General features: G+C 46.1%; 1 protein-coding gene across 1 annotated transcript in view; it reads left to right on the top strand.

Moving 5' to 3' along the window:
* Positions 1-482: 482 nt before the first annotated feature.
* LOC308676306 (pleckstrin homology domain-containing family A member 4-like) overlaps positions 483-25,177 on the top strand; it is a gene marked incomplete at both ends in the record, with an annotated part of 44,683 nt that continues 19,988 nt past the window's right edge. The window contains 11 exons of the mRNA XM_081342118.1: positions 483-566; positions 3,571-3,681; positions 6,780-6,852; positions 7,355-7,455; positions 9,272-9,387; positions 10,596-10,859; positions 11,143-11,731; positions 13,609-13,686; positions 15,514-15,615; positions 19,243-19,311; positions 21,278-21,358. Coding sequence (XP_081198244.1) covers positions 483-566; positions 3,571-3,681; positions 6,780-6,852; positions 7,355-7,455; positions 9,272-9,387; positions 10,596-10,859; positions 11,143-11,731; positions 13,609-13,686; positions 15,514-15,615; positions 19,243-19,311; positions 21,278-21,358 — 1,668 coding nt within the window. The remainder of the gene's footprint in view (positions 567-3,570; positions 3,682-6,779; positions 6,853-7,354; positions 7,456-9,271; positions 9,388-10,595; positions 10,860-11,142; positions 11,732-13,608; positions 13,687-15,513; positions 15,616-19,242; positions 19,312-21,277; positions 21,359-25,177) is intronic.

Raw genomic sequence — 25,177 nt, 5'->3', positions numbered from 1 at the left:
GCCTGGCTGAGGAATTCTGGGAGTTGAAGTCCACAAGTCATGAAAGGGCCAAGTTTGAAGACCCCTTCCCTAAGCAGAGGTCCCCAAACTTTTGGATACCAGGGACTGGTTCCACGGGGAGAGGTTTTTCCATGGACCGGAGGGTGCGTAGTTTTGTATGCTGCCTGCATCTTGCGGATGGGGCTTTGCTTGTTTGCGTAACCCAGTTGCTGGCATGCCACAGCCCGGTACTGGTCCACGGACTGGAGGTTGGGGACCCCTGGCCTAAAGCAGTGTTTCTCAGCCTTGGCAACTTGAAGATGTGTGAACTTCAACTCCCAGAATTCCTCAATCAACATGGCTGGCTGAGGAATTATGGGAGTTGAAACCCATGCTTTCTCTTGTCGCCATGGCTGAGAAACACTACTCTAAAGCATTACATTTATAATATAATCTGGTTGGGTTTTTTTTTTTGCAGATTAACATCAAATTCACCGGGGACAATGTCAGAAGGGAATAGACCTAAAAGTGGTCTGAGTTTAGCCAGCAGTACAGCCACCATCTCTTCAGTCTCGATGGGAACAAAGGTGAGGACCTGGAATTGATGGGAACCTGACAAATGAGACATAAAAATGAGTCACCCACCATTTCTTTCACCTATATTTGTTTTTCCTGAGTGTTGTTGGGCTGTTACTCAAGTCTTATTTTCAAAGAACTTCAAAGTAATTGGTTATCTCTTGGGTCAAACACTTGTGCTTTTTAAAAGAACAACACTAGAATCCTATTCCAAGAAAGAAGGAAATCTAAAAAAACTTGCATAACAATTTCTAATCCTCAAATATTTACTCTTGTCCTTATATGCCTGCATTAGCTATTGGGGGTATCTTGATGGTTTGAAAAGAAAATCTCACTGACCTTTTAGTTCCTTAGAAAGATAAAGCACTTTTCAAGGAATAAAGCCACAATATAATAGTCTCCTATGCACCTAGATACAATTTTAATGGTTTAAACTTCTTATTTAAAACTTGTGATACAGTAATAGCAATTAAAACATCCATTGCTTACTATGAGAAACAGGACACTCCCTTTGGGGCTAAACAACATTATACAAAGCACAGAAAAGGAGTTAAAAGTAGTAAGTAAAAAAACAATGAAGGCAAGAAATGAGGGACAAGAAAATAAAATACAGCTGGGTTCAGACTATATCCCTCAAGTCCATCCATAAATTTGTGGATTGCCTTTGATTCTTTTAACTTCTCCTTTTGAGGATCTCATCAATTTCACCCAATCAAAACTTATTTTCGTCCACTTCCTTTTGATCCATTCATTTTTCCCCCCGCAATTAATGGTTGCAACTGACGGATCAACATTTGATCCAAAAAGCACACCTTATACCTGCGGGAAAACACCAGAAAGAAAAAGTAAGTTTTCTGATACAGTTCTCATTTGTTCTTTGTATATGGCCAACTTCCTTGATGTTTCCTACAATGTTTCACATTTATTTTCAGTTCAAATTCATTCCTTTACATTCCAGACAGCCCTCAATGTACGACCACGGTTGAGCCCAAAATTTATGTTGCTTAGTGAGAAATTTGTTAAGTCAGTTTTGCCCCATTTTACGACTTTTCTTGCCACAGCTGTTAAGCAAATTCACTGCAGCTGTTAAATTAATAACACAGTTGTTAAGTGAATCTGGCTTCCCCATGGACATTGCTTGTCAGAAGGTCACAAAAGGAGGTCACATGACTTTCCCCGGGACATTGCAACTTACCTTAGGGAGCACTTGCTGCCGGCATCAACTTCCCTCCGCCCTGTGCGCTCCCACAGAGAGGGCCTCCTCAGGGTGCCACCGATCAGAGAATGTCGATTAGTGGCCCCCAGGGGGAGGTCCTTCTCTGTGGGCGCCCCGGAGCTATGGAACCGGTTGCTGGTTGAGCTCCGGATGGCGCCCGACCTTCGCTCCTTCCGTCGCGATCTGAAGACACTCTTATTTGAACAAGCCGGCCTGGCCTGAAGGGGGATGGGTTGGGTTTTTATGGTCATTTTTAATATCTGTATTTACTGTTTTTAGTTGGGCATATGTTTAATTTTCTTTTAACTTTTGTATTTTTGTATTTTTTATATATCTGCCCTGTTCACCGCCCTGAGTCCTTCGGGAGAAGGGCGGTATATAAATAAAATTATTATTATTATTAACTGTCATAAATGTGAGTCAGTTGTCAAAGTGACCGAATGTAAATCACGTGACCACGAGGATGCTGCAACGGTCATAAGTGTGAAAAATGGTCATAGCTCAACTTTTTATTCCAGTGCCATTGTAACTTTGAACCATCACTAAGCAAACTGTTGTAAGTCAAGGACTATCTCTAGTCCACTCACTCATCCATTCTGTTGATTTTACCATATTCCCACTGTTGCAATTTATGTTTGGATGTCTCCTGATTCACCCAACTCTCACTTCGGTATAACTGAGTGTATAGATCAGTGATGGCGAACCTTTTAGAGACCGAGTGCCCAAACTGCAACCCAAAAACCACTTATGTATCGTCGGGTGCAGGGTGGGCGTGGCCCATCGGGTGGGCGTGGCCCATCGGGTGGGCGTGGCTGCGGTGGTAACGGCAGACTGGGTGGGACTAAAAAGTTCAATCAATTCCAACTTTGCAAGATCTTTTTTTTTCCATGAGAAGTTGAAATTGATTGATTGAAACTTTTTTTTTTTTTGCACACGGCGGCAGAGGCCTAAAGCGAAAAGGTTTTATAAAACCCAGCTGAAGGCCTAGGACAGGGGTAATGGCGCGTGTGCCCAAAGAGAGGGCTCTGCCTGCCACCTCTGGCACACGTGCCATAGGTTCGCCACCACGGGTATAGATGCACATTATTTTCCCTTCTTTTGACAGATTTATTCTTCATAACAGACCACATATTATCTTCTCAGATCTTTTTCACCTGGCCCTCGAATACATTGCTAATACACCCCTTTCCTCTTACCGTAAGACCAGGTCTTATATTAATTTTTGCTCCAAAAGACGCACTAGGCTAGGGCTTATTTACAAGCGCTGTCTTATTTTTTCACATAGAACAATCTACATTTATTCAAATAAATAATGTCAATAATATTTATTTATATTTAATTAAAATTAATATAATTATTTTATAATTTAGTACACCCATCGTGTGTTGCAACGGGCGTACTAAATGCATCCAACTGGCTGATGATCTTAACTGGGGCTTATTTTGGGGGTGGGGCTTAAATTATGAGCCTCCTGAAAAGTCACTCTAGGTCTTATTTTCTGGTTAGGTCTTATATTCGTGGAAATACGGTATTTCTAACTTGGAGATTTTAAATTCCTTGAAAGCTGCAAAAACACCTTTTTCCCCCCCTGCGGTGGGTCACAGACAGAGACATGGTTTTCTTCACGGAGGATTTTGGTTCAGCTCTTAGCTTTTTAACTAGGATTCTTGGTTTGAACATCGTTCTGGAGGACTGTTTAAGGTCAGTAATGCTGAGCTAAATGGATGGATAGCTCAGTAGAGAGTGTACTCTTTAATATAGTAAGTTTATTTTGCATTTATCCATTTGTTTCTCCATAGCCACATGTAGCCCGGCCGGTCCGGAAAGTGCACACATTTGGGAAGAGAGCAAACTCCTTCAAGAGAGATCCTAACTCTCCTGTTGTAATGCGTGGCTGGCTTTATAAGCAGGTAAATGGTTTCTGAGAAATGCAGGAGGATGGATAAGCTTTCACGAAATTGAATCCAGGTACTCTTTGGCTTATGACCACAACTGAGCCCAAAATTTCTGTTGCTAAGCGAGACAGTTGTTTTTTTTTTATTGAAAAGTTTTAACATACAATTTTTCCCTTAAAAAATCCCCCCTCCCCCACCCTTCTCCCTCCCCCCCTTCCTCTCCCCCCTCCCCCCCTCCCCCCCGACTTCCCAGAGCTAAATACAAGGTATATATAAAAAAAAACAATCATAAACAACCATATACTAACAACCATAAACTCTAAAATCTATCACTCTCTAGCTTATATAGGATAAAACAAACCTTAGTAATATAAATATATATAAAGAAAAACTAATATAGAAAAAGAAACAAAGAAAGAAGACTTATTCAAATATAAAACTTCTTAACCCTATACTTATTCTAGATAAACTCAAGCCATTTTCTCCCTTCCATAATATAGCGTTCCTGCAAGTAATCTTTCAAATAGGCCGAAATCTTCGCCATTTCAACCAGGTCGGAAACCTTTAAAGTCCACTCTTCTATGGTCGGCAGTTCCTCTTTCAGTACTAACCTATCAAAAGTCTTGCTGCCGTAATTAAATTCAACATCAACTTAGTATGTTCCACCAGACTTTTATCCAAAAAGCCTTAACCTTTTTACAAGTCCAGCATATATGAAAATATATTACGTCTTCATCACCGCACCTCCAACATTTAGGCTAATAATTCAAATACATACTTAGCTTTTTAAAATCTAAATACCATCTATAAAACATTTTGTAAAAATTCTCTCTTAGATTTCAAACTTATATAAATTTTACATTCCTCACCCAAATCTTTTCCCACCTCCCACTACTTGGCTGTAAGTACGTTGTGAAAGTTCCATAGACTTCTGCTGATCTTGTTCTTTTATCTTTCTTGATCGTTTTAAAGCAGCACGCGTCACCCTCTGTTCTCTGGGATCATCCAAAGGTGTTATAACTTGATCTCCTCCAGCACCATTCTCCTCTGTCTGTCCATCTTCAGCCTCTTGATGTTCACCTTCTCCAGATCCCTTTGCAGCTTCCAGAAGTGTTAATGGGGTTGCTTTTAAAACATTATTGTAAAAATCACGCGCTTGCATCACAGTAACCAGACGGTACCTTTTACCTTCATGCATCACCATCAACCCAGCTGGGATCTCCCATCTGAACCTTATATCTCGTTGCTTGAGCTCTTGCACAAGAAATGTAAAATCCTTCCTTCTCCTTAAAATCTTTGGAGGAATTTCTTTTAGAACCAGAACTTCTTGATCAGCAATCACGACTTTAGTATCATAGGCAGCTTGTATAACTTCATCTCTAATTTCCCTTTTTACAAAATAAACCACCACATCTCTAGGCAACTTTCTCTGTCTAGCAATCCATGAGTTCACACGAAACACTTTATCCATGCCTCCTTTTATTTCAGATGCTGGCTGATTCAATACCACTTCGAGAGCCTCAGAAACCAGCTGCTTTAGATCTTCCTTAATATTCTCCTTTAAACCTCTGATTCTAATGGCAAACTGCATCTGGAAATATTGAGCAAGACTCAATTCTCTATCCATTTTGTCTCTTAAATCTTCATTCTCCAATACTTTTGCTTCTAATATGGCATTCTTTTGAGTCAAATCTTCCACTTTTTCATCCAAATCTTCCACACATTCAGCCACTTTATACACTGAAGACAAAATGTCTACCTTCATCACCCTGAACTTCTGTTCCATCCTCTCCTCCATTCTCTCCTCCAACTTCTTCAATTTCTCCTCCATCTGTGCAAATTTATCACCCATTGATTTCAAAATTGATTTCAAAATTACCTGGGTATGTTTTTCAAGAGCATCTTGTAAGTCCTTCGATGTCAATACATCAGGAGGATGCAATGCCTGCAATGATGATTGTTGCACCGGAGAAGTTCCAGCACTCCGAAGAGTTTTAGGGGGAGGTTTAGCCGCCATCTTTTACTTTCAATTGTGACGCACTTTCACTTTAAGTTTAAAAAGTCCATCAAGCTCGAGAGTAAAATAAAATAATCCTCTTCACCTTTTCCTCTTGTACCGCTCTGCCTGCTCTTTTTATTCCATAGTCCTTCCTTCAGGCAGGGGTGGTCGCAGACGCCTGGCTCTGCTCCATGAAATCAGGAGCAGAGGCGCTGGCCAGCTGGGAGCGACCCAGGCTACGGGGGAGTTCGATCCTTCGGCCGCCCAAGCTACAAGCTCAGGCGGCCCCGGAGAACTCGACCCCTACCTGGGGCCTCACCCCCTCCTCTTCTCCCGAGGAGGGGGCTTCAAATTCGCCCGAACAGCTGATCGGCGCTGTTTCGGGCGAAAATCACTCAGCTGAGCCGCGGGCAGCCCGGGAAGGCTGTCTCCGGCGCCGCACAGCCACCGGAAGTCCAGCGAGACAGTTGTTAAGTGGGCTATGCTCCATTTTACGACCGTTCTTGCCACACTTGTTAAGCAAGTAGTTGTAGTTGTTAAGTTAGTAATACAATAAGTGAATCTGGCTTCCGCATTGACTTTGCTTATCAGAAGGAGGTTGCAAAAGGTGACCCCGGGACACGCAACTGCCCTATCGTAAATACACGCCAGTTGCCAAGCGTCTGAATTGTGATCACATGTCTGTGGGGAAGCTACGATGGTCGTAAGGGTGAAAACCAGTCATACGACACTTTGTTCAGGGCCATTGTAACTTCAAACGGTTACTAAACAAATGGTTGTAAGCTGGGGACTACCGGTACTATTGCTGAACTGTTGTTTTCTTGCTAGCTGGACTTTGGAAACAGGCTAAAACTGTAGCCAGTTTTAAATTGGGTTTAGCATCATGCAAAAATGAAACAACTCTTCACAATTCCCTTTTAAAACCTCAGGGGAAAAAAAATGAAAAATTCTGATCATGGGTGCGAAATGGCCCCAAATCACTTGATATCTTTGCAGAACTCTGGCAGACCTGGGCCCTAAAAGGGGTTAAAATTGGGGAATCCTGTTCTACCTGGGTAAAACTTTTGACACAGCTTTGGACTAACCCACCACTTTTTCTTTTCGTTTCTTTCAGGATAGCTCTGGGCTCAAATTGTGGAAACGGCGCTGGTTTGTCCTTTCCAATTACTGCCTCTTCTACTACAGAGGTAATTTGGATTTTCTTGATTTTTTTTCTGTTTCAGTTTCCTTGAGGTGGAAGCAAATCATTTGGAGGTAAGGACCGGTGGTGGGATTCAGCCGGTTCGCACCACTTTGGCAGAACCGGTAGCTAATTTTTTTGGTTGCCCAGGCCCAGAATGGACTTCCGGAAGCGGCATCCACACAGAGAACTGGTGGTTCACCTATTTGAATCCCACCACTGGGTAGGCCTGTTTCGTGGGCCAAGTGTGGCGATGCATCAACAGGCAGAAATCAAAGGCAACATTCCTAAGGACTAGGAACAGAAGTTTAAAAACAGAAAGGCAGGCAGTCCTCGGCTGACGACTGTTCGTTTAGTGACGGTTTGAAGTTGAGAGACACTGCTGTGAGCGTAACCCAGTTCCTTGAAACAGTCGTGTTGGTGGACAACGGGGAGTTTTCTCCCCATCTGCTCTGAGCAGGAGCCCTGACAAGTTTCTTTCTGTGGGGGTTTTGCGGGGTGTGTTCTAGACAGCCGTGAAGAGATGGTTTTGGGCAGTATCCTCCTCCCCAGCTACGAGATTCGGACAGCTTTCTCCAAGGAGAAGAAGAACCGACGCTTTGTATTCAAGGTCAGGAGGAAGGACCCTCATTTATGCTTTTGTCCCTCCTGTGATGATGGAATTTCTCCTTAATTTATCCATGGTCACCACCATAGAGTCTGACCATCGCCTCAGCTTTAAGCAGCAAGATCTATATGTGGTGAATACTGTACGGGAAGCTATTTGCCTCCATTATTGGCTCATCTATCTAATACAGGTGGCCTTCGACTTAATGAACGTTCACTTAACCCCAGTGTGAAATTATGACAGACTTCAAAAAAAGCTAGTTAGGACCTTGAAGATACAAATGCTACCACTCCTCCCCCCCCAATCACCTGATTGCATTTGGGGTGATTGACAGCTGGCTCACGTTTTCCAGCAGAAAATAGCAAAAGCCACCGGTTGAATACACTTAATGACCATGGGGTTTTTGTCCTAACGACCACATGAGTTTGCTTTATGAATCATCATAAAAGGGGTACTAAAAATCAAGTCATTTGTTGACCCTCTTCATGATCACAATGATTTTTAATCAAAATTCCAGGCTCATTTCTAGTTGTAAGTTGAGGACTAACTGTATGATATATTGATTTAGAACAGACTTGTCAAACTCACGACGTCACGTGACGTCGCAAAACGTATCGGGACTATTTTGCCATTGCCGGCAATGGGGTGGGCGTGGCTTCCAGATGACGCGTCCAGCCCAATGGCCGGCAGTTTGACACCCCTGATTTAGAATCTTTGAGCCTGCTTTTTTTTTCTTCTCAAGGAACTCAAGGGCATGTGTGCATCCAGCTTCTAGCAAAACAGTGCTTCACTTATCCTAGTTTAAAAGCTGTATCAACTAGGATTTCTTGCTCTGCCTGCTAGCAGCTGATCTACAGAGACTTTCAGGCAGAGGAACCAGAACACAGAATAATAGGGTTGGAAGGGACCTTGGCGATCTTCTAGTCCAACCCACTACTCAATACCATGAGATGCATAGACTGGAAGATATACAAATGGTACCGAATCTAATGCAGGACCTTTTTGTTGTTGGTGGTGTTGGTGTCTCTGAGTCAGTATTGACTCCTGGCTACTACTGCCTAAACAAGTCCCTGCAGCATTTTTGGCAAGGTTTTAGAATTGCTTATTGAAGCTCCTATCCTACCTTTAGGACAGTGAAACAGCCACATTCGACGGCAGGCAGCGACAAATTGAATGCAAACCTACTCATTATCTTTCACTGCATCTCAGACAAGAGGCTGCCCAGAATGTTTTGCCAGTATAGTTGGCTAGCTTTCTCTAGTAGGTGTCTTCAAAACGATGGATTGCGAAATAGCCATGTTGTGTCTCCTTACTAAGGCAATCATGCAACCGTCCTACAGAGCAGCGTTTCTCAACCTTGGCAGCTTGAAGATGTGTGGACTTCAACTCCCAGAATTCCCCAGCCAGCCATGCTAGGGAATTCTGGGAGTTGGAAGTCCTCATATCTTGCAAGTTGCCAAGGTTGAGAAAGGCTGCTACAGAGTATCTTGAAGCTCCCCACAAAATGAAATGAGCAAGAGTCCAGCCACTTACAAAGCAGAGTGACGTTATTTGCTAGGAGTGGTATAGGACAGGGGTCTCCAACCTTGGCAACTTTAAGACTTGTGAACTTCAACTCCCAGAATTCTTTGCTGGCTGAGGAATTCTGGGAGTTGAAGTCCACAAGTCTTAAAGTTGCCAAAGTTGAGGACCCCTGGTATAGGAAACCAACAATTCCAGCTCTCTCCTTTTCTGCTGGTGTTTGAAGTGTATCTTCTGCCCTCTTGTGGAGACTCCAACCATTACAAGGAACTTCTTTCTCTTTTCTTTTTTCCCATAGGCTGAACACCCTGGCATGCGGACTTACTATTTCAGTGCAGACACCCAGTTGGATATGAATAGCTGGATCTGGGCCATGAACCAGTCATCTGTGGCCGAGTGCAACTGTGGAAATCTGTAAGGGCTGGGTATGGGGACAGACACACAGCCCAGTTGTGAGTGCATTGCCAATTTTGCGTAGTCAGGTGTCTAAGGAGATGGGACATAATGTACCGTAGAAAGTTCTGGAAAGAATAATCCCGTGAAAAGAGAGTGAATGCTATTAAAGTAAGAACTGGACAAGAAAAAAAAGATAGTGGGAGAAGACAAGAGCTGAATTTTATGAGAAAACTGAATTTGTAAGTTGTCCTTGTGGAAGAACTGGGAAGGTATCTTGATGGAGCTGGTCAGACAGGGCAGCATTTGGCTGAAGAGGGAGGGGCTGGACTTCGCACTGGGAATAATGGGCAATGTTATGGAGACCTGGAACAGTCACTCGGATGTATTGGTCTAATGCTTAAGGCACAGGAGACTGTGAGTTCTAGTCCTGCCTTAGGCATGACAGCCAGCTTTGGGGCAATCACCAGGAAACAATGGGTTCTATTCCTGTCTTAGGCATGACAGCCAGCTTTGGGGCAATCACCAGGAGTCTTTGAGTTCTAGTCCCACCTTAGGCAAGAAAAGCAGCTAGACTTCGGGCCAATCACCAATCGCCAGGAGCCTGTGAGTTCTAGTCCTGCCTTGGCATAGAAAATCAACTGGGAGACTGGGCCAATCACCAGGAGACAGTGAGTTCTAGTCTTGACTTAGGCATGAAAGTTGGCTGGGTGACTTTGGGGCAATCACCAGGAGACTGTGAATTCTAGTTCCACCTTAGAAAAGAAAAGCAGCTAGACTTTGGGCCAATCACCAGGAGCCTGTGAGTTCTAGTCTTGCCTTAAGCATGACAGCCAGCTTTGGGGCAATCACCAGGAGTCTTTGAGTTCTAGTCCCACCTTAGGCAAGAAAAGCAGCTAGACTTCGGGCCAATCACCAATCGCCAGGAGTCTGTGAGTTCTAGTCCCACCTTAGGCAAGAAAAGCAGCTAGACTTTGGGCCAATCACCAATCGCCAGGAGTCTGTGAGTTCTAGTCGTGCCTTAGGCATAGAAAATCAACTGGGTGACTTTGGGCCAGCCGCTCACTCTCAGCCTAACACACCTCGCAGGGTTTTTGTTGTGGGGAAAATAGGAGAAGGAAGGTGCATTTGTTTGCCCCTTTTGAGTTATCTGTAAAAAAAAAGCAATAAAGGTGGGTTATAAAATAAATACCATAAAATAAAGATGTCCCCTTCTGCTTCCACCTCAGCAACCAAGGGGGTCTCCACAGCCACTCAGTCTCTGCCCACACCAGCTTTGAGGACATCCGGCTCCCCCAGGATGATTGTGCCAAAAGCACCGAGTCGCTGGAAGTTGCCCACCTCTCGGGGATCCAGGAGGCCCAGACCTCCTCATCCGAAAGCCTCCACCTTCCTGACATCCAGAAGGGATCCCCTTGCTTTAAGAGGGCTTCTCTATCCAGTTCGCTCAACGGGAGCTACTGCCGTGAAAAGAAAGAGCAGCCAGAACTGAGGTAAGGAGAGGCAAAACCAGATTCGCCGCAGTGGGTGTCGTAGAGGAGGGATGTGTCCAACCTTGGCCACTTTTAAGACCGGCGGACTTCAACTCCCAGAATTCCCCAGCCAGAATTCTGGGAGTTGAAGTCCGCCGGTCTTAAAAGTGGCCAAGGTTGGACACATCCCTGCTGTTGTAAAGAGTGGGAAGGATGTAGTAGCAGATGGCTACTCTGGCTCTCCAAAGCCCTTCAGGATCACCAACAATTGACTTTCTCCTTCTCCTTCATCTCCTCTTGGCAGCTCCCTGTCTTCCCAGACCCATGGATGTCCTTCTCCTGTCAGTTGCACCAAGTTCTCTTCCCGCCCGCGGACCCCGCTACCGCCTTCCTCTGAAAGCCCACCTCCTCCTCCTCCATCTCGGATGTCACAGCCTTCTCCTGTGATTTCCCTGCGTTCCTCCCGAGCCTATTCCCTCCCGCTAGCCCCAGCAACCGACCCTCCCAAGTTGCCGCGGACTCACCCGTCGGACGCGCAGGATGCCCGTCGGAGCCCTCAGGATGCCCACCGGAGCCCTCCGCGATCAGCTGTTGCACAGGCTGCCTCCTGTGACGATCTCTCCATCATGAGCTCTCCTAGGAGTCTGCATGCCAACACCCCCATGGGAAGGGTGGATATTGCCCCCAACAAATGCCTGCCCAATAACCCTTATGCTGTTGCATCACCGGCCCACAAAGGCCACTCTCTGACCCCTGCGGACCGGTACGATGTGTTCCCGACTTCTGAGGACTCCTATGCCAGGCGCTACGCTCAAAGTCCTCATCTCCATAGAGTCCAGCCTGTGGGTGAAGATGGCTTGGTCCCTTCAATGGGGAGACTGCAACAAAACAGAGTAAGTGGGAATTTCAGCTTCAGTAAGCACAACAATCCCATTGGAATATCGTTCCTCCTGAGCTTAGACTAGACACGATCCTCCTGGACTTTAGGAAGACCCTGAAGATGTGACTGTAGGACTTCAAACGTGGCCCTTTTATGACTTGAGGACTTCAGCTCCCAGAATTCCTCAGCCAGCAGGCTCATGGCTGGCTCAGGAATTCTGGGAGTTGAAGGCCACGAGTCATAAAAGAGCCAAGGTTGCCTACCCCTGGGCTAAACCAGGGCTTTTCAACCAGTGGTACGGGTACCACCTGTGGTACATTGGCACCTGGTAGGTGGTGCGCGACCATCCTAGAAAAGTGGTAGCGGGGGAGGGGAATGAGCTGAACCGGTGGCAGCACCACACAAGCCTGAGCGAGAGATGGCTGGAGCTGCAGGGCTGTCAGGGCTCAGTGGAAGCACCAGGATCAGCGCCAGGCTCCAGCTGGAGCTTGGTGCTGATCCTGGCGCTTCTGCTGAGCCCAGAAGAAGCACTGATCAGCTGGAATGTTTCAGCATCTCCAGGGTTTTGTGATTTACATTCAGATGCTTGGCAACTGATTCATACAGTATTTATGATGGTCACAATGTCCCAGGGTCATGTGAAGTGACCATAACCTGCTACAACCACCCAGCAGATGGGGGGAATAAAAACCAAACACCCACCCTCACCCCACCCCCGCTGCCAATCCTCAACAGAAATGCTCACAACAGTGAAAACCTCGGACAGGAGGAAGAGCGCTGCTGGGCGGGCAGGCAGGTGTCTTGCTCAGCTGTGGCTTGGGGGGCACTTTTTTCAGTGCCATTATAACTTCGAATGGTCACTAAATAAACTGTTGTAAGTCGAGGACTACCTGTACATCACTTTTTTCCTTTTTTGGGTGGTGGTGGTGTGTCATCAAGTTTTTGACACCTTGCTAGGCGACGTGGTACTCGGATGTTGCCATATCCTAAAAGTGCTACAATGGGTGAAAAGGTTGAAAAGCTCTGGGCTAGACAAAGGTCAAACAAGCAGAAATTGAGTCCACAGAAGTAATTGGAGGAGGGGGCACGGCAAACATCTCAAAAGGGGACCAATCCTAGTTTCTTACACTGTAAAAATGAGGAGGGAAGAGCTGTGCCTTTGGATTTTTAAGCTTCTGTTAATGTCATTTTACAGTAAAGATAGCACTTTTTTTTTCTGGAGTACCTCACCAGACTGATGGAGAAAACATTTAAAAAGAGGCGAACTAGCCTATCTCTTCTGGGGATGGCATGGAATTCTGGGAGTTGAAGTCCACAAGTCATAAAAGGGCCACGTTTGAAGACCCCTACTGTAGGAGATGACCAGGCTCGAGCCCAAGGGAGGGGTCAAACACATCATCAGTCTCGCCTTCCTTTGCACCCACAAGAGATCTTAAGTCCAGCCCACCTTGAATTCCATTGACTCATCCACCGCCAATTCGCTTTGACCATTAGTAGTTCAGATTCTTGCAGAGAGCGTTAGCATGCAATAAAGCTTGTATTCATTTGAACCGCCTTGGCTCCTGATTTCCTAAGTTTGTCGGTGATTTTTGCCAACACCTTGGGAGTAGTCTGGTGGCTTTGGAGATTTTTTTTCCCCCAATGGTTGAATTGCATGTAATGTATCCATGAATCCCGCCATTGATCCTTGGTTGTTTTTTTTATTGTGCTGCTTGTGTTTCTACTGCTGGTTCAGCATGCTCGTATTTTTATTTTTATTGATTCATTTTTTGATGTCGCTTGAAGGTAAGATGGGGCCTGTGCACACCAAGTCAACCAACAAATACAACGTTGAATTCACTCTGTAATCTGAGTTTGAACATCTCACAAATGTCTCTCTATCTCTGCCAGTTTACAGAGCGAGGATACCTCTCTCCATCGGTCGGCCCGTCCCGTGCTTTGGTCATGTCTCGGCTTCATGGCCGACTGGTGAGTATCGGAAAGGCAGACATGTATAGCATTTTTCATTTTCCATTTTCCCGATCTATTGGCTATGCTCCCTCCCATCTGTTATCTAGCCTGCAAAATCTAGATATGCTAGGTCTGGAGTATCACATATACCAGGAGTAGGCAACCTTGGCTCTTTGATGACTCGTGGACTTCAACTCCCAGAATTCCTGAGCCAGCCATGCTGAGGGGAAAGGGAGAGGTTTCCAAGCTGAGCCATGCTGGCTCAGGAATTCTGGGAGTTTAAGTCCACGAGTCATCAAAGAGCCAAGGTTGCTTACCCCTGACAAATACAGACAGAAGGTGCCCTCTGCATTCATCATGACCAGGACTGTGTGTGGCTTCCTGCATTTTTTTGTGAAAATATTGCATTCTGTGGCTAAGTACGGGTAGTTCTTGACTTACAACTGTTCGTTTAATGACCGTTCAAAGTTGCAATGGCCCTGAGAAAAGTGACTTAGGACCATTTTTCCACACTTAACAACTGTTGTAGCATCCCCACAGTTACGTGATGTACATTCAGATGCCTGACAACTGACTCACATTTGTGACGGTCTGCAGTGTCCCGGAGTCACATGATCCACTTTTGCGACCTACTGACAAGCAAAGTCAGCAAGGGAAGCCAGATTCCTTTAACAACCGCGTTACTAATTTAAGAACTCCAGTGATTCACTTAACAGATGTGGCGAGGAAAGTCGTACAAATGGGGCAAAGCTCACTTCATAGGTTTCTCACTTAGCAACATAAATTTTGGACTCAGTTGTGGTCGTAAGTAATTCAGCCCCAGCAAAAGCTGAGTTCTCCAGCCCAATTATATAATTGGTATAAAGGTAAAGGTTCCCCCGCACATGCGTGCTAGTTGTTTCCAACTCTAGGGGCCGGTGCTCATCTCCGTTTCAAAGCCGAAGTGCCAGCGCTTGTCCGAGGATGTCTCCATGGTCATGTGGCCGGCATGACTAGACACCAAAGGCGCACAGAACGCTGTTACCTTCCCACCGTAGTGGTCCCTATTTTTCTACTTGCATTTTTACGTGCTTTCGAACTGCTAGGTTGGCAGAAGCTGGGACAAGTAACAGGCGCTCACTCTGTTATGTGGCACTCGGGATTCAACCCACCAAACTGCCGACCTTCTGATCGACAAGTTTCAGCGTCCTAACCCACTGAGCCACCGCGTCCCTTATAATTGGTATAAATGATGCCAATAAAGCAAAATACAGGTAGTCCTCAACTTATAACCAGTTGCTTAGCAATCATTCTGTGTTGCAATGGAGCTTTCTGGGGTACTTATGACCTGTTTCTGAAGTTCCAGCAGCCGCATCCCCCCCCAGGTCACATGACCGCATGTTGGGCACTTGGCAACCAAGCGACATTTACAGCATCCCACGATCACGTGACTTCATTTTACGTTCCCCCCCCCCCCCCCGGAAATCGGCATTTAGTTATAGTGAACGATGAGTTTGCTTAGCAACTGCAGTTTTTGCTTTATGATCACTGTGCGTGTTTAATGACTGCTGCGAAAAGGGCATAATAAAAATTGGGTCTGGTCACGTGATGACCTGTTTTACGAGCGTTATAACTTAACAACCATAATTGCCCTGTTGCAACTTGGATTGTCTTGCAAGAAGCTGACCCGGGTCCTCAAACCATTTTCGAAGTTCCTGTCTAGAATGAAAGCTCAGAGTTTTCTGAAAAGTACTTCGTGTATAATGTACATTCGAGGGGTTTTTTTGTTTTTTTTGCACTGTCACATGACCTGCTCCTAACCCTTCTTGGCTATATTCCTTAATATTGCCTTCCCTTTTCCTACAGATAACCCCCCACTCCGCCTCATCAAGCTACCTGCACCTACCACCCCTTCCTCCCCTGCCCACTCGGTCCACCCCTGGGAAAAGGACATCTATAGGGTTCACGGTATGTCGATTCGTACTCGGTTCCTCCCCTGTTCTTGGCCAACAACCCTACCATCACGGACAATGTTAGTGCAAAAAATTAACTAGATAACTGCATAGAATGTCTAGCTGTTATATTTATGTGACTCTTTTCTACTGCTGTTCATAGTAATACGAACCAGGCAGTAGCTGGAACATTTATTCCTGGTTGCACAGTAAGGATTTGGGCAGGGATGTGAACAACCAGATCCAAATTGTCTCAGAAGAACTTTTAAGTATTCAAATATAATGGTTTGTGGTGATGGACAACCCATCACCCATTGGGTTTTCCTTCTTTCCCCATATACAGTTGCAAGAAAAAGTATGTGAACCCTTTGGGATTACGTGGAGTTTTGCATGAATTGGCCATAAAATGCGCTCTAAACGTCATGTAAGTCACAACAATAGAAAAACACAGTCTGCTTAAAATAATACTACACAAACATTAGCTGTTGTCATGTTTTAATTGAACATAAGATGGAAACATTCACAGTGCAGGGTGGAAAAAGTATGTGAACCTTTGGACTTAATAACTGGTTGACCCTCCTTTGGCAGCAATAACCTCAACCAAACGTTTCCTGTAGTTGCAGATCAGACCTGCACAACGATCTGGAGTAATTTTGGACCACTCCTCTTCACAAAACTGTTTCAGTGTAGCAATATTCTTGGGATGTCTGGTGTGAATCGCTCTCTTAAGGTCATGCCACAGCATTTCAATCGAGTTGAGGTCAGGACTCTGACTGGGCCACTCCAAAAGGCGTATTCTGTTCTGTTGAAGCCATTGTTTTGTTGAATTACTTGTATGCTTTGGGTCATTGTCCTGTTGCATCACCCATCCTCTGCGGAGCTTCAGTTGGCGGACAGATGGTCGTACGTTTTCCTGCAAAATGTCCTGATAAACTCTGGAATTCATTTTCCCATCAATGACAACAATCCGTCCAGGCCCTGAGGCAGCAAAGCAGCCCCAAACCATGATGCTCCCTCCGCCATGTTTTACAGTGGGGATGAGGTTTTGATGTTGGTGTGCTGTGCCTTTTTTTCTCCACACATAGTGTTGTGTGTTTTTCCCAAACAACTCAATTTTGGTTTCATTTGTCCACAGTATATTTTGCCAGTAGTGCTGTGGAACATCCAGGTGCTCTTTTGCAAACTTCAAACGTGCTGCAATATTTTTTTTTTGGACACCAATGGCTTCCTCCGTGGTGTCCTCCCATGTACTCCATTCTTGTTTAATGTTTTCCTTATTGTAGATGTGTCAACAAAAATGTTAGCATGTGCCAGAGATTTCTGTAGGTCTTTAGCTGACACTCTAGGATTCTTCTTTACCTCATTAAGCATTATGTGCTGTGCTCTTGCAGTCATTTTTACAGGACGACCACGCCTAGGGAGAGTAGCAACAGTACTAAACTTTCTCCATTTGTAGACAGTCTGTCTTACTGTGGGCACATGAACATCAAGGCTTTTGGAGATACGTTTGTAACCCTTTCCAGCTTCATGCAAGTCAACAATTCTTGATCGTAGGTCTTCTGAGAGCTCTTTTCTGTGAGGCATGGTTCACATCAGACAGTGCTTCTTGAGACTAGTAAACCCAAAACAGGTGTGTGTTTTTAAAGGGCAGGACAGCTGTCAGCAACACATCCAATATCATCACACTGATTGGAGTCAAGGTTGGCTCACTCCTGGCTCCAATTAGCTCTTGGAGAAGTCATTAGGCTAGGGGTTCACATACTTTTTCCACCCTGCACTGTGAATGTTTACATGTTATGTTCAATGAAAACATGACAACAGCTAATGTTTGTGTAGTATTATTTTAAGCAGACTGTGTTTTTCTATTGTTGTGACTTACATGACATTTAGAGCGCATTTTATGGCCAATTCATGCAAAACTCCACGTAATCCCAAAGGGTTCACATACTTTTTCTTGCAACTATAATATGGGCTGGCAGTGTTTCTCTTCGTGACCTTTAGCAAAGCCATCTTGAAACTTCTGTCTCCTCCTCCTCCTCCTCCCCCCCCCGCTCCTCTTCCTCAGCTGACCCATGAACAACCAGATCCAAATTGTCTTGGAAGAACTTTAAGTATTCAAATATAATGGTATGTAGTGATGGACAACCCATCACCCACTGGGTTTTCCTTCTTTCCCCATATAATATGGGCTGGCAGCATTTCTGTTCATGACCTTTAGCAAAGCCATGTTGAAGCTTCTGTCTCCACTTCCTCCTCCTCCTCCTCCTCCTCTTCCTCCTCCTCCTCCTACCCCCGTTCCTCCTCCTCCTCCTCTTCAGCTGACCCATGGAACTGCCTGCCCCTGTGCTAAGGATAGGGGGAACCAAGGGAACTGTTGATCTCCTCCCACCAGGGAGACTCACCTGTCAACTGCCAGCAACCTCCAACCAGCCTTAACTTGCCAGAAAGCATCTAAGTCACGCTCTCATCGTTTCCTCTCTGCCCACCGTGGTTAAGAAATTTCAGATTTCAGCCTTGGTTTCAAAGCAGCCAATTGCTGCTCACCCATCGGGCCTTGCTGCCAGCCAATTGGGTGCAGAGGCCAGAGGGAGGCGGGACAGAGAGCCATTTTGGGGAAGTATAGTAAGAAGTGACAGTCATGTGGCTACGGCTGACTGCAGCGGTGCAACAGTTGGTGGCATCGGAACAGTCACCGTTTCGCCAAATTTCAATCCCATGGGAGTCAGGGCTCCTGGATTTTGGTCACATTCTTTAAGTTAGCCTATTTGAGATAGGTTGACTCAAAAATGGTTTCCCCATGCAACAATTTGCCCAATTGCAAGAACTGCAAGAATTTTAGTAAGACATAGATAGCACAGGTAGTTTTTCACTGACAGCCCTTCGTTTAGCAACCATTCAAAGTCACAATGGCAATGAAAAAAGTCACATGGTCATGTGATCAGAATTCAGGCACTTGGCATGCATTCATGATGGCCGCAGCATCCTTGCTTTATGTGATTGCCATTTGCGATCTTGACTGTCCCCATTAGAATATTGTATTGCTGCTGAGGTAATATAGCTTAGCAAGATTTTGGTTAAGTCCTGTTTAACCGCATCACTTTTACTCGGTTAATTTTAGCAAGAATCAGCATTTGGATTTTAAACAATTTCTTTCGGGCTCCTTGTTTTGAAATGCAAACCGTCATAATTTGACCAAATCCGACTTGATGTCAACATCTCCCCGCGTGTGAAAATCTAGTCCCTCAAACTAAGGTTTTGCCTCGCTTTCTCCCTGACTGACTGGCTAGGTTTCTTTAGGCAAGAGTTGCACCAAAGTACTCATAGAAACCTTGCTAAGATCCAGGTTTGGGGTTTTTTAATGATTTTAAATTGGGATTTTAATTCTTGGGGCCATATTTTATTTTATTTTATTTTAACTTAATTTTATACTGTATTGTTTTTAAATTTTGCCCTGTAAACCGCCCTGAGTCCTTCGGGAATAGGGCGGTATACAAATTGAATTAATAAATAATAAATAAATAAATAAGTATCTTGAGCACGTGTGTAGTGGCCCCTGCTTTGGTGCAAAAGCCAGCGCTGCCACTTTTTCCCCCCTTCTATTTGTGGGGTGATAACATGGATGCTCTATTTGCTGTCTTTCTAGGGTCGAAACGCACTGCAGGAAAGGAGCAGCCATTCTCCTGGCAGGCAGCGGTTTGAAAGTGACACCGACGTATGCATTTCTCTTCTCTTACCAATGGATGATGTGTATTGCTTTTGCTTTGCCAATTTCCCTTACAGGCAGTCCTTGACATACGACAGTTCACTTAGTGACCATTCGAAGTTACAACAGCACTGAAAAAGTGACTTATGACCATTTTTCACACTTACGACCGTCGCAGCATCCCCATGTTCCCATGATCAAAATTCAGATGCTTGGCAACTGACTCATCCTTAATGACGGTCGCTGTGTCCTGAGGGTCATGTGATCCCCTTTTGTGACCTTCTGACAAGCAAAGCCAGCGGGGAAGCCAGAGTCATTTCCCAACCATGTTACTAACAACTGCAGCGATTCACTTAACAAGTGTTGCAGGAAAGGTCGTAAAATGCGGGCAAAGCTCACTTAACAAGTGTCTCACTTAGCAACAGAAATTTGAGGCTCAATTGTGGTCATAAGTCGAGGTACCAAAAGTACCATTTGAAAAAGAAAAGAAAGAAAATCTCAAAGGTTAATTGTGAAATGAAAATGAAGAAATATATTTCACTGTTGGCCTAAGAACAGAAAAAAAAAAGATGATTAGGCAGATTTCTCCAGGACCAAATGGCAAAAATCTGGTCCCCCCTCCCCCCCCACCCCAGAAAAGATTCCATCAAAGTCTAGAAGATTATTTTAGTTTGAGTTAAATAATTTTACATGGGCCTACAGCTTCTTTGAAAGAGCTTGTGGTTAAGGCATCATCAGGCTGGAAAATGGGAGAGCATGAATTTTTCTCCCACTTTGGATGCAAAGCCAACTGTGATTTGGGGCCAGTCATTCTGTCTCAACCCTAGAAAAGAGGCAATGGCAATCCACTTCCAAAATACCTTGCCAAAAAACCTGCACGGACTAGTCTAGGCAGTCACCAGGAGTCAAAACTGACTTGAAGGCACGCATACACCGTGATCAATGGAAGAGGCATTTTCCTTTTATTATAATCTAGGCCAGGGCCTTAATCACCAGATCAAACTTCCATCATTTGGCCATCTTGGAGCTGTGAGTTCAGGTCTAAAGTTCTGCTCTTATAATATCTCTGCTATCCCTCTAATCCAGTGCTTCCCAAACTTTTTTCTTCGTTCCCCCAAAATGCTTATCAGAAAGCCTTTTCACTGTTTATCAGAAAGTTCTTATTTAAATGTCCCTGTTGTGATTGAGTGTGTGTGTGTGTGTGTATGCATATGCATGCATATATGAGATTTACATATATAGCCACCCATTCACTTTCAGTGGCTCTGGGCTGCTTACAAAAAATAAAAAAAAACAATATAAAAGAATAAAGAACAGTATCCCCCCCACGACAACACACAATCAAACAAGCTATTTGATAGGTTTTTGTGTTGTTAGCTCCCTCCCCAAACCCCAATTTTACCCAATTTTGGCAAGTTAACCAGGTTTGGGATTCACATCTCTAATCAGTGTTCCTTCCACTCTCCTAGGGCCAGACAATAGGTTCCCTTTACATTGTATGGATAGAGGGTAGCTCATTGGGACTAACCCTGGCCTGTGTCCATGCCTTATTCACACACTTATCAGCAGAGAAAGCTTTACACAATATAAACATTTGTTTGTAGTAGGTGGTCAAGCAGCTGGCAGAAGCATGTGCTTAATTTGGAACTTTGCAGTGAATTAAATTCAAAGGTTGATCAATTGAATTTTGGAAACGTGGAACTTTTTATCATCATAAAATGAAGGATTTCTTCCATGAGTAGTAAGCTTCTGTAGTCAACCTTCTCCGGGTGAGTTGAGGCTGTAACTTCCAATCTCCCGCCTAGCACGTCCAAAAATGTTGGACGTTGCAGGCCTCATTGTAAAAACCCCAAATGTTCATTCAAAGAATTTTGACTTGTAAGCTAAGTCCTTTAAAAAAAAAACTTCTGCGCCTGTAGAGCTTTAATTGGAATCAGTCCATTTTCTCTTCCCCCCCCCCCCACTATGTTTTCAGGCTCTTTTGACAAAATTGTGTGGCCAAGACAAACTGCTTCGAGGTCTGGAAGAAGAGAGAGGGCAGCTTTGCGCTGAAAAGGTATCTGATCCCACTTCCATTGAACAAATGAGCATTTGCTTAGCTCTTGTTATGTTTGAGAACACTGTGTTTGGTGAGTCATTCTGGGACCTCCCCTCTTTTTGCTATGGTTGGGGAAAAGACTTGCAAGATTCTGTTTATGTATCCTTACAAATAAAGTTGCAGCTAGTACTTCTGGGTGTGCTTCTTGGTCTGGACTACCTTGCAAGGCTGACCTTCCTTAATAGTCCTTGTTACATTTCTTTTATAAAAATAGAACTGGACACACAATGGATTACTAAGGAGGTTTGGCCTTACCTTCTCCCCTGTAGCCAGACTCTCTCTGTCTGTGTGCACTTTCTTCTCTAACTTAAGTTATCCTGCCAGAGTCTTCAGTGAGAAAGCTGATGGAGCCACGCCATCCCCAGAAGAGATAGGCTAGTTCGCCTCTTTTTAAATGTTTTCTCCATCAGTCTGGTGAGGTAGTCCAGACAAAAAGTGCTATCTTTACTGTAAAATGTCATTAACAGACTCTTAAAAATCCGAAGGCACAGCTCTTCCCTCCTCGTCTTTACAGTGTCAGAAACTAGGATTGGTCCCTTTCTGAGATGTTTGCCATGCCCCCCACCCCCAATTCCTTCTGTGGACTCAATTTCCATTTGTTTGACCTTTGTCTAACCCAGGGGTAGACAACCTTGGGTCTTTTATGGCTCGTGGACTTCAACTTCCAAAATTCCTGAGCCAGCCATGAGCCAGCTGGCTCAGGAATTCTGGGAGTTGAAGTCCACAAGTCATACAAGAGCCAAGGTTGCCTACCCCTGGGCTAGCCTGTGGCTATTCCTTTTGTTTCCCAAGGTCTTTTTCACAGGGTGCCACCGATCAGAGAATGTCGATTGGTGGCCCCCAGGGGGAGATCCTTCTCTGTGGGCGCTCCGGAGCTGTGGAATCAGTTACCGGTTGTTGTGATTCAGGGCCAGCCTGTGGGTCCGGCAGCCGGCTCGGATGTCTCGGATGACTCAGACGAGGGGGAGGAGGAGGGTGTTGAAGACGAACTTGCTGATGATGGCTTGGAGGCTTCGCAGAGCCCCCAGCCAGGGCCCTCTTCTCAGCTGCGCGAGCCCGACAGTGCGGATGATGATGACCCACAGCTGGCCCTGTTCAAGGACGCCCGACGCAGGAGGCAGTCAAGCAGGAACAAGCAGAGAAAGGCTGTGGGACTCCTCGGAAGGAGGCACAGGAAGGCCACGCCCTGAACTCTAATAAAGGGAGTGTTTGGGGAAGGGCTGGTTGCTGAAAGCAACCGCTCCGTTTGAGGATCAAAGTTCCGGTATTTTGTTTCTTGTTCTGTTGTTTTGCTTGTGAATTAAACTTGGCAGACGCCTTCCAGCCTCAGTTGTTTTCCAGTCTCTACCGTTTGTACAGGGGTTGCCTTTCTGCAAGGCCGGTAGTAGGCTGGTACAGAACAGTTTGCTTTCAGCCTCCCACCCCTTACTACTAAGATGGAGCAGCTACGTGCCGAGAATGCTCAGCTCACTCAGCAACTCACTTTGCTGGCAGCTCAGGTGGCTCAACTGCAAGCTCAAGTACATGCTGCACCCCCACCCAGGAGGAAATTTCAGATAGCAATGCCGGATAAATTTACTGGCAATCCAGAACTGTTTCCTGCCTTCCTGGGACAATGCCAGCTTTTTATCAGCGTGAGAGCAGCTGATTTCCCCACTGACCGGGATAAGGTGGGATTTGTGTTAAGCCTTCTTTCGGGGGATGCAGCTCGTTGGGGCACGCCTCTGCTGGCACAACCTAGCCCTTTGTTGGATAACTTTGTGGGGTTTTGTGACCATATGCGCCTAATGTACGAGGACCCAATTAGGACGCAGACTGCCACCCGACGCCTGAAAGCTCTGAGGCAGGGTCAACGCCCCCTACAGGCCTATATCAGCGATTTCCGGCTGCTTAGCCAGGATTCCGCCTGGAATGAGGCTGCGCTCGTGGATGCCTTCCAGGATGGATTGTCGGAGGAGATGTTGGATGAGCTGGCCCGCGTGGACATTCCCTCAGACCTGAATGGGCTGATCCATCTTTGCCTGCGGATCGATGCCCGGCTGCAGCAGCGAAAGAGTCGCCGTGCCACCCCACAGACCCCTGCTGCCCCTGTTGTGCGTGAGCCCCCAGTCCAAAGGGAGGAGCCAATGGAGCTGGGTGCCGCCAGGTCTCGTCTATCGGTGACGGAAATGGACAGACGACGATCGGGGGGGTTGTGTTTTTACTGTGGGGACCCTGGACATTTGGCTGCTTCTTGCCCAAAGAAGCGTCAGCGGGCATCAGTGACCAAGCCTGCCCCGAGAAAGTCCCCTACTTTGCTGTCGGGAAACGCCCCGAGCCCGATCTAGACGGTGTGATAGATCGGGCGTCCCACAACAACCACACTGAGCGACGCCGTTCCGATGGTGCCTGTGAACCTCCACGGCATTTGATTTTGGAGGCACGTCTGATCCTTCCTGGCAAGCCAGAGGGGATTCCAGTCCATGCCTTAATTGACTCTGGGGCTACCACAAACTTTATGGACTCAGCCTTTGTGGCCAAATGGGCTGTTCCCCAGTGTCCGGTGGATCCGCCCATGTTAGTGGAGACTATCGATGGTCGAGTGCTCCTGTCCGGGCCTATTACGGCCGCCACGCAACCAGTGTGTATGGCCATCAGTTCCCATGTGGAGGCCATCCAGTTCTACATCACTTCGGATCTGCACTTCCCCGTGGTCTTGGGACTGGCGTGGCTCCGGGCGCATGATCCACAGATCTATTGGTCTCAGAACTTGGTCACCTTCCCAAGCTTGCAGTGCGTGGACCACTCCCGCCATATCTGTGCCGGCCAGGTGGAGGGTTCCCCAGGGGTTTCCTTGCCTCCCGAACTGTCCGACTTTGCTGATGTGTTCAGCGAGTCAGAGGCGGATCAATTACCCCCGCACAGGCCCTTTGACTGCTCCATTGATTTAGTCCCTGATGCGCCTCTCCCAGTGGGGCGTTTGTACTCCATGTCGGAGCCCGAGTTGGCTGCATTGTGGGACTTTCTGGAGAAGAATTTGGCTCACGGTTTCATCCGGCCCTCATCCTCGCCAGTGTCTGCACCCGTGCTCTTCGTCAAAAAGAAGTCGGGCGAGTTACGGCTTTGCTGTGACTACCGGAAACTCAACGCCATCACGGTGCGCAACCGTTACCCGCTGCCCCTCATCCCCGAGCTCTTGGACCGACTCCGGGAGGCTAAGATCTTCACGAAACTGGACCTGCGTGGAGCTTACAACCTCGTCAGGGTTCGGCCGGGTGATGAGTGGAAGACGGCGTTTGGTACTCGCTATGGACATTTTGAGTACACGGTGATGCCGTTTGGCCTGACCAACGCCCCCGCTGTGTTTCAGCATTTTATGAACGACATCTTTCGGGATCTGTTGGACCAGTTTGTCGTGATCTACCTGGACGACATCCTGATCTACTCCCCGTCGCGTGAAGTGCATCATCAGCATCTCCGTCAGGTCCTGCAGCGCCTCCGAGAACATCGGCTGTTTGCCAAGTTGGAGAAGTGCCAGTTCTACCGGGTGACCATCGATTTCCTGGGTCACCGCATTTCTCCTGAGGGCATCGCCATGGAGCCGAGTAAAGTTGAGTCGTTGCAGAGTTGGCAACCCCCGCGTCGCGTGAAGGATGTTCAGCGACTTCTTGGATTTGCCAACTACTATCGAACATTCATCCCTGGCTTTGCTGCCTTGACAGCCCCCCTCACCCGGCTCCTGCAGAAGAAGACTCGGTTCCAGTGGAACGCACCAGAACAACAGGCGTTCCAGGCTTT

Source organism: Vipera berus (assembly GCF_964194415.1).
Source record: "Vipera berus genome assembly, chromosome: W".
Taxonomy (NCBI): Eukaryota; Metazoa; Chordata; class Lepidosauria; order Squamata; family Viperidae; genus Vipera; species Vipera berus.
Note: the sequence above shows the minus strand (reverse complement) of the source record. Positions and strands in the feature narration are given on the sequence as shown.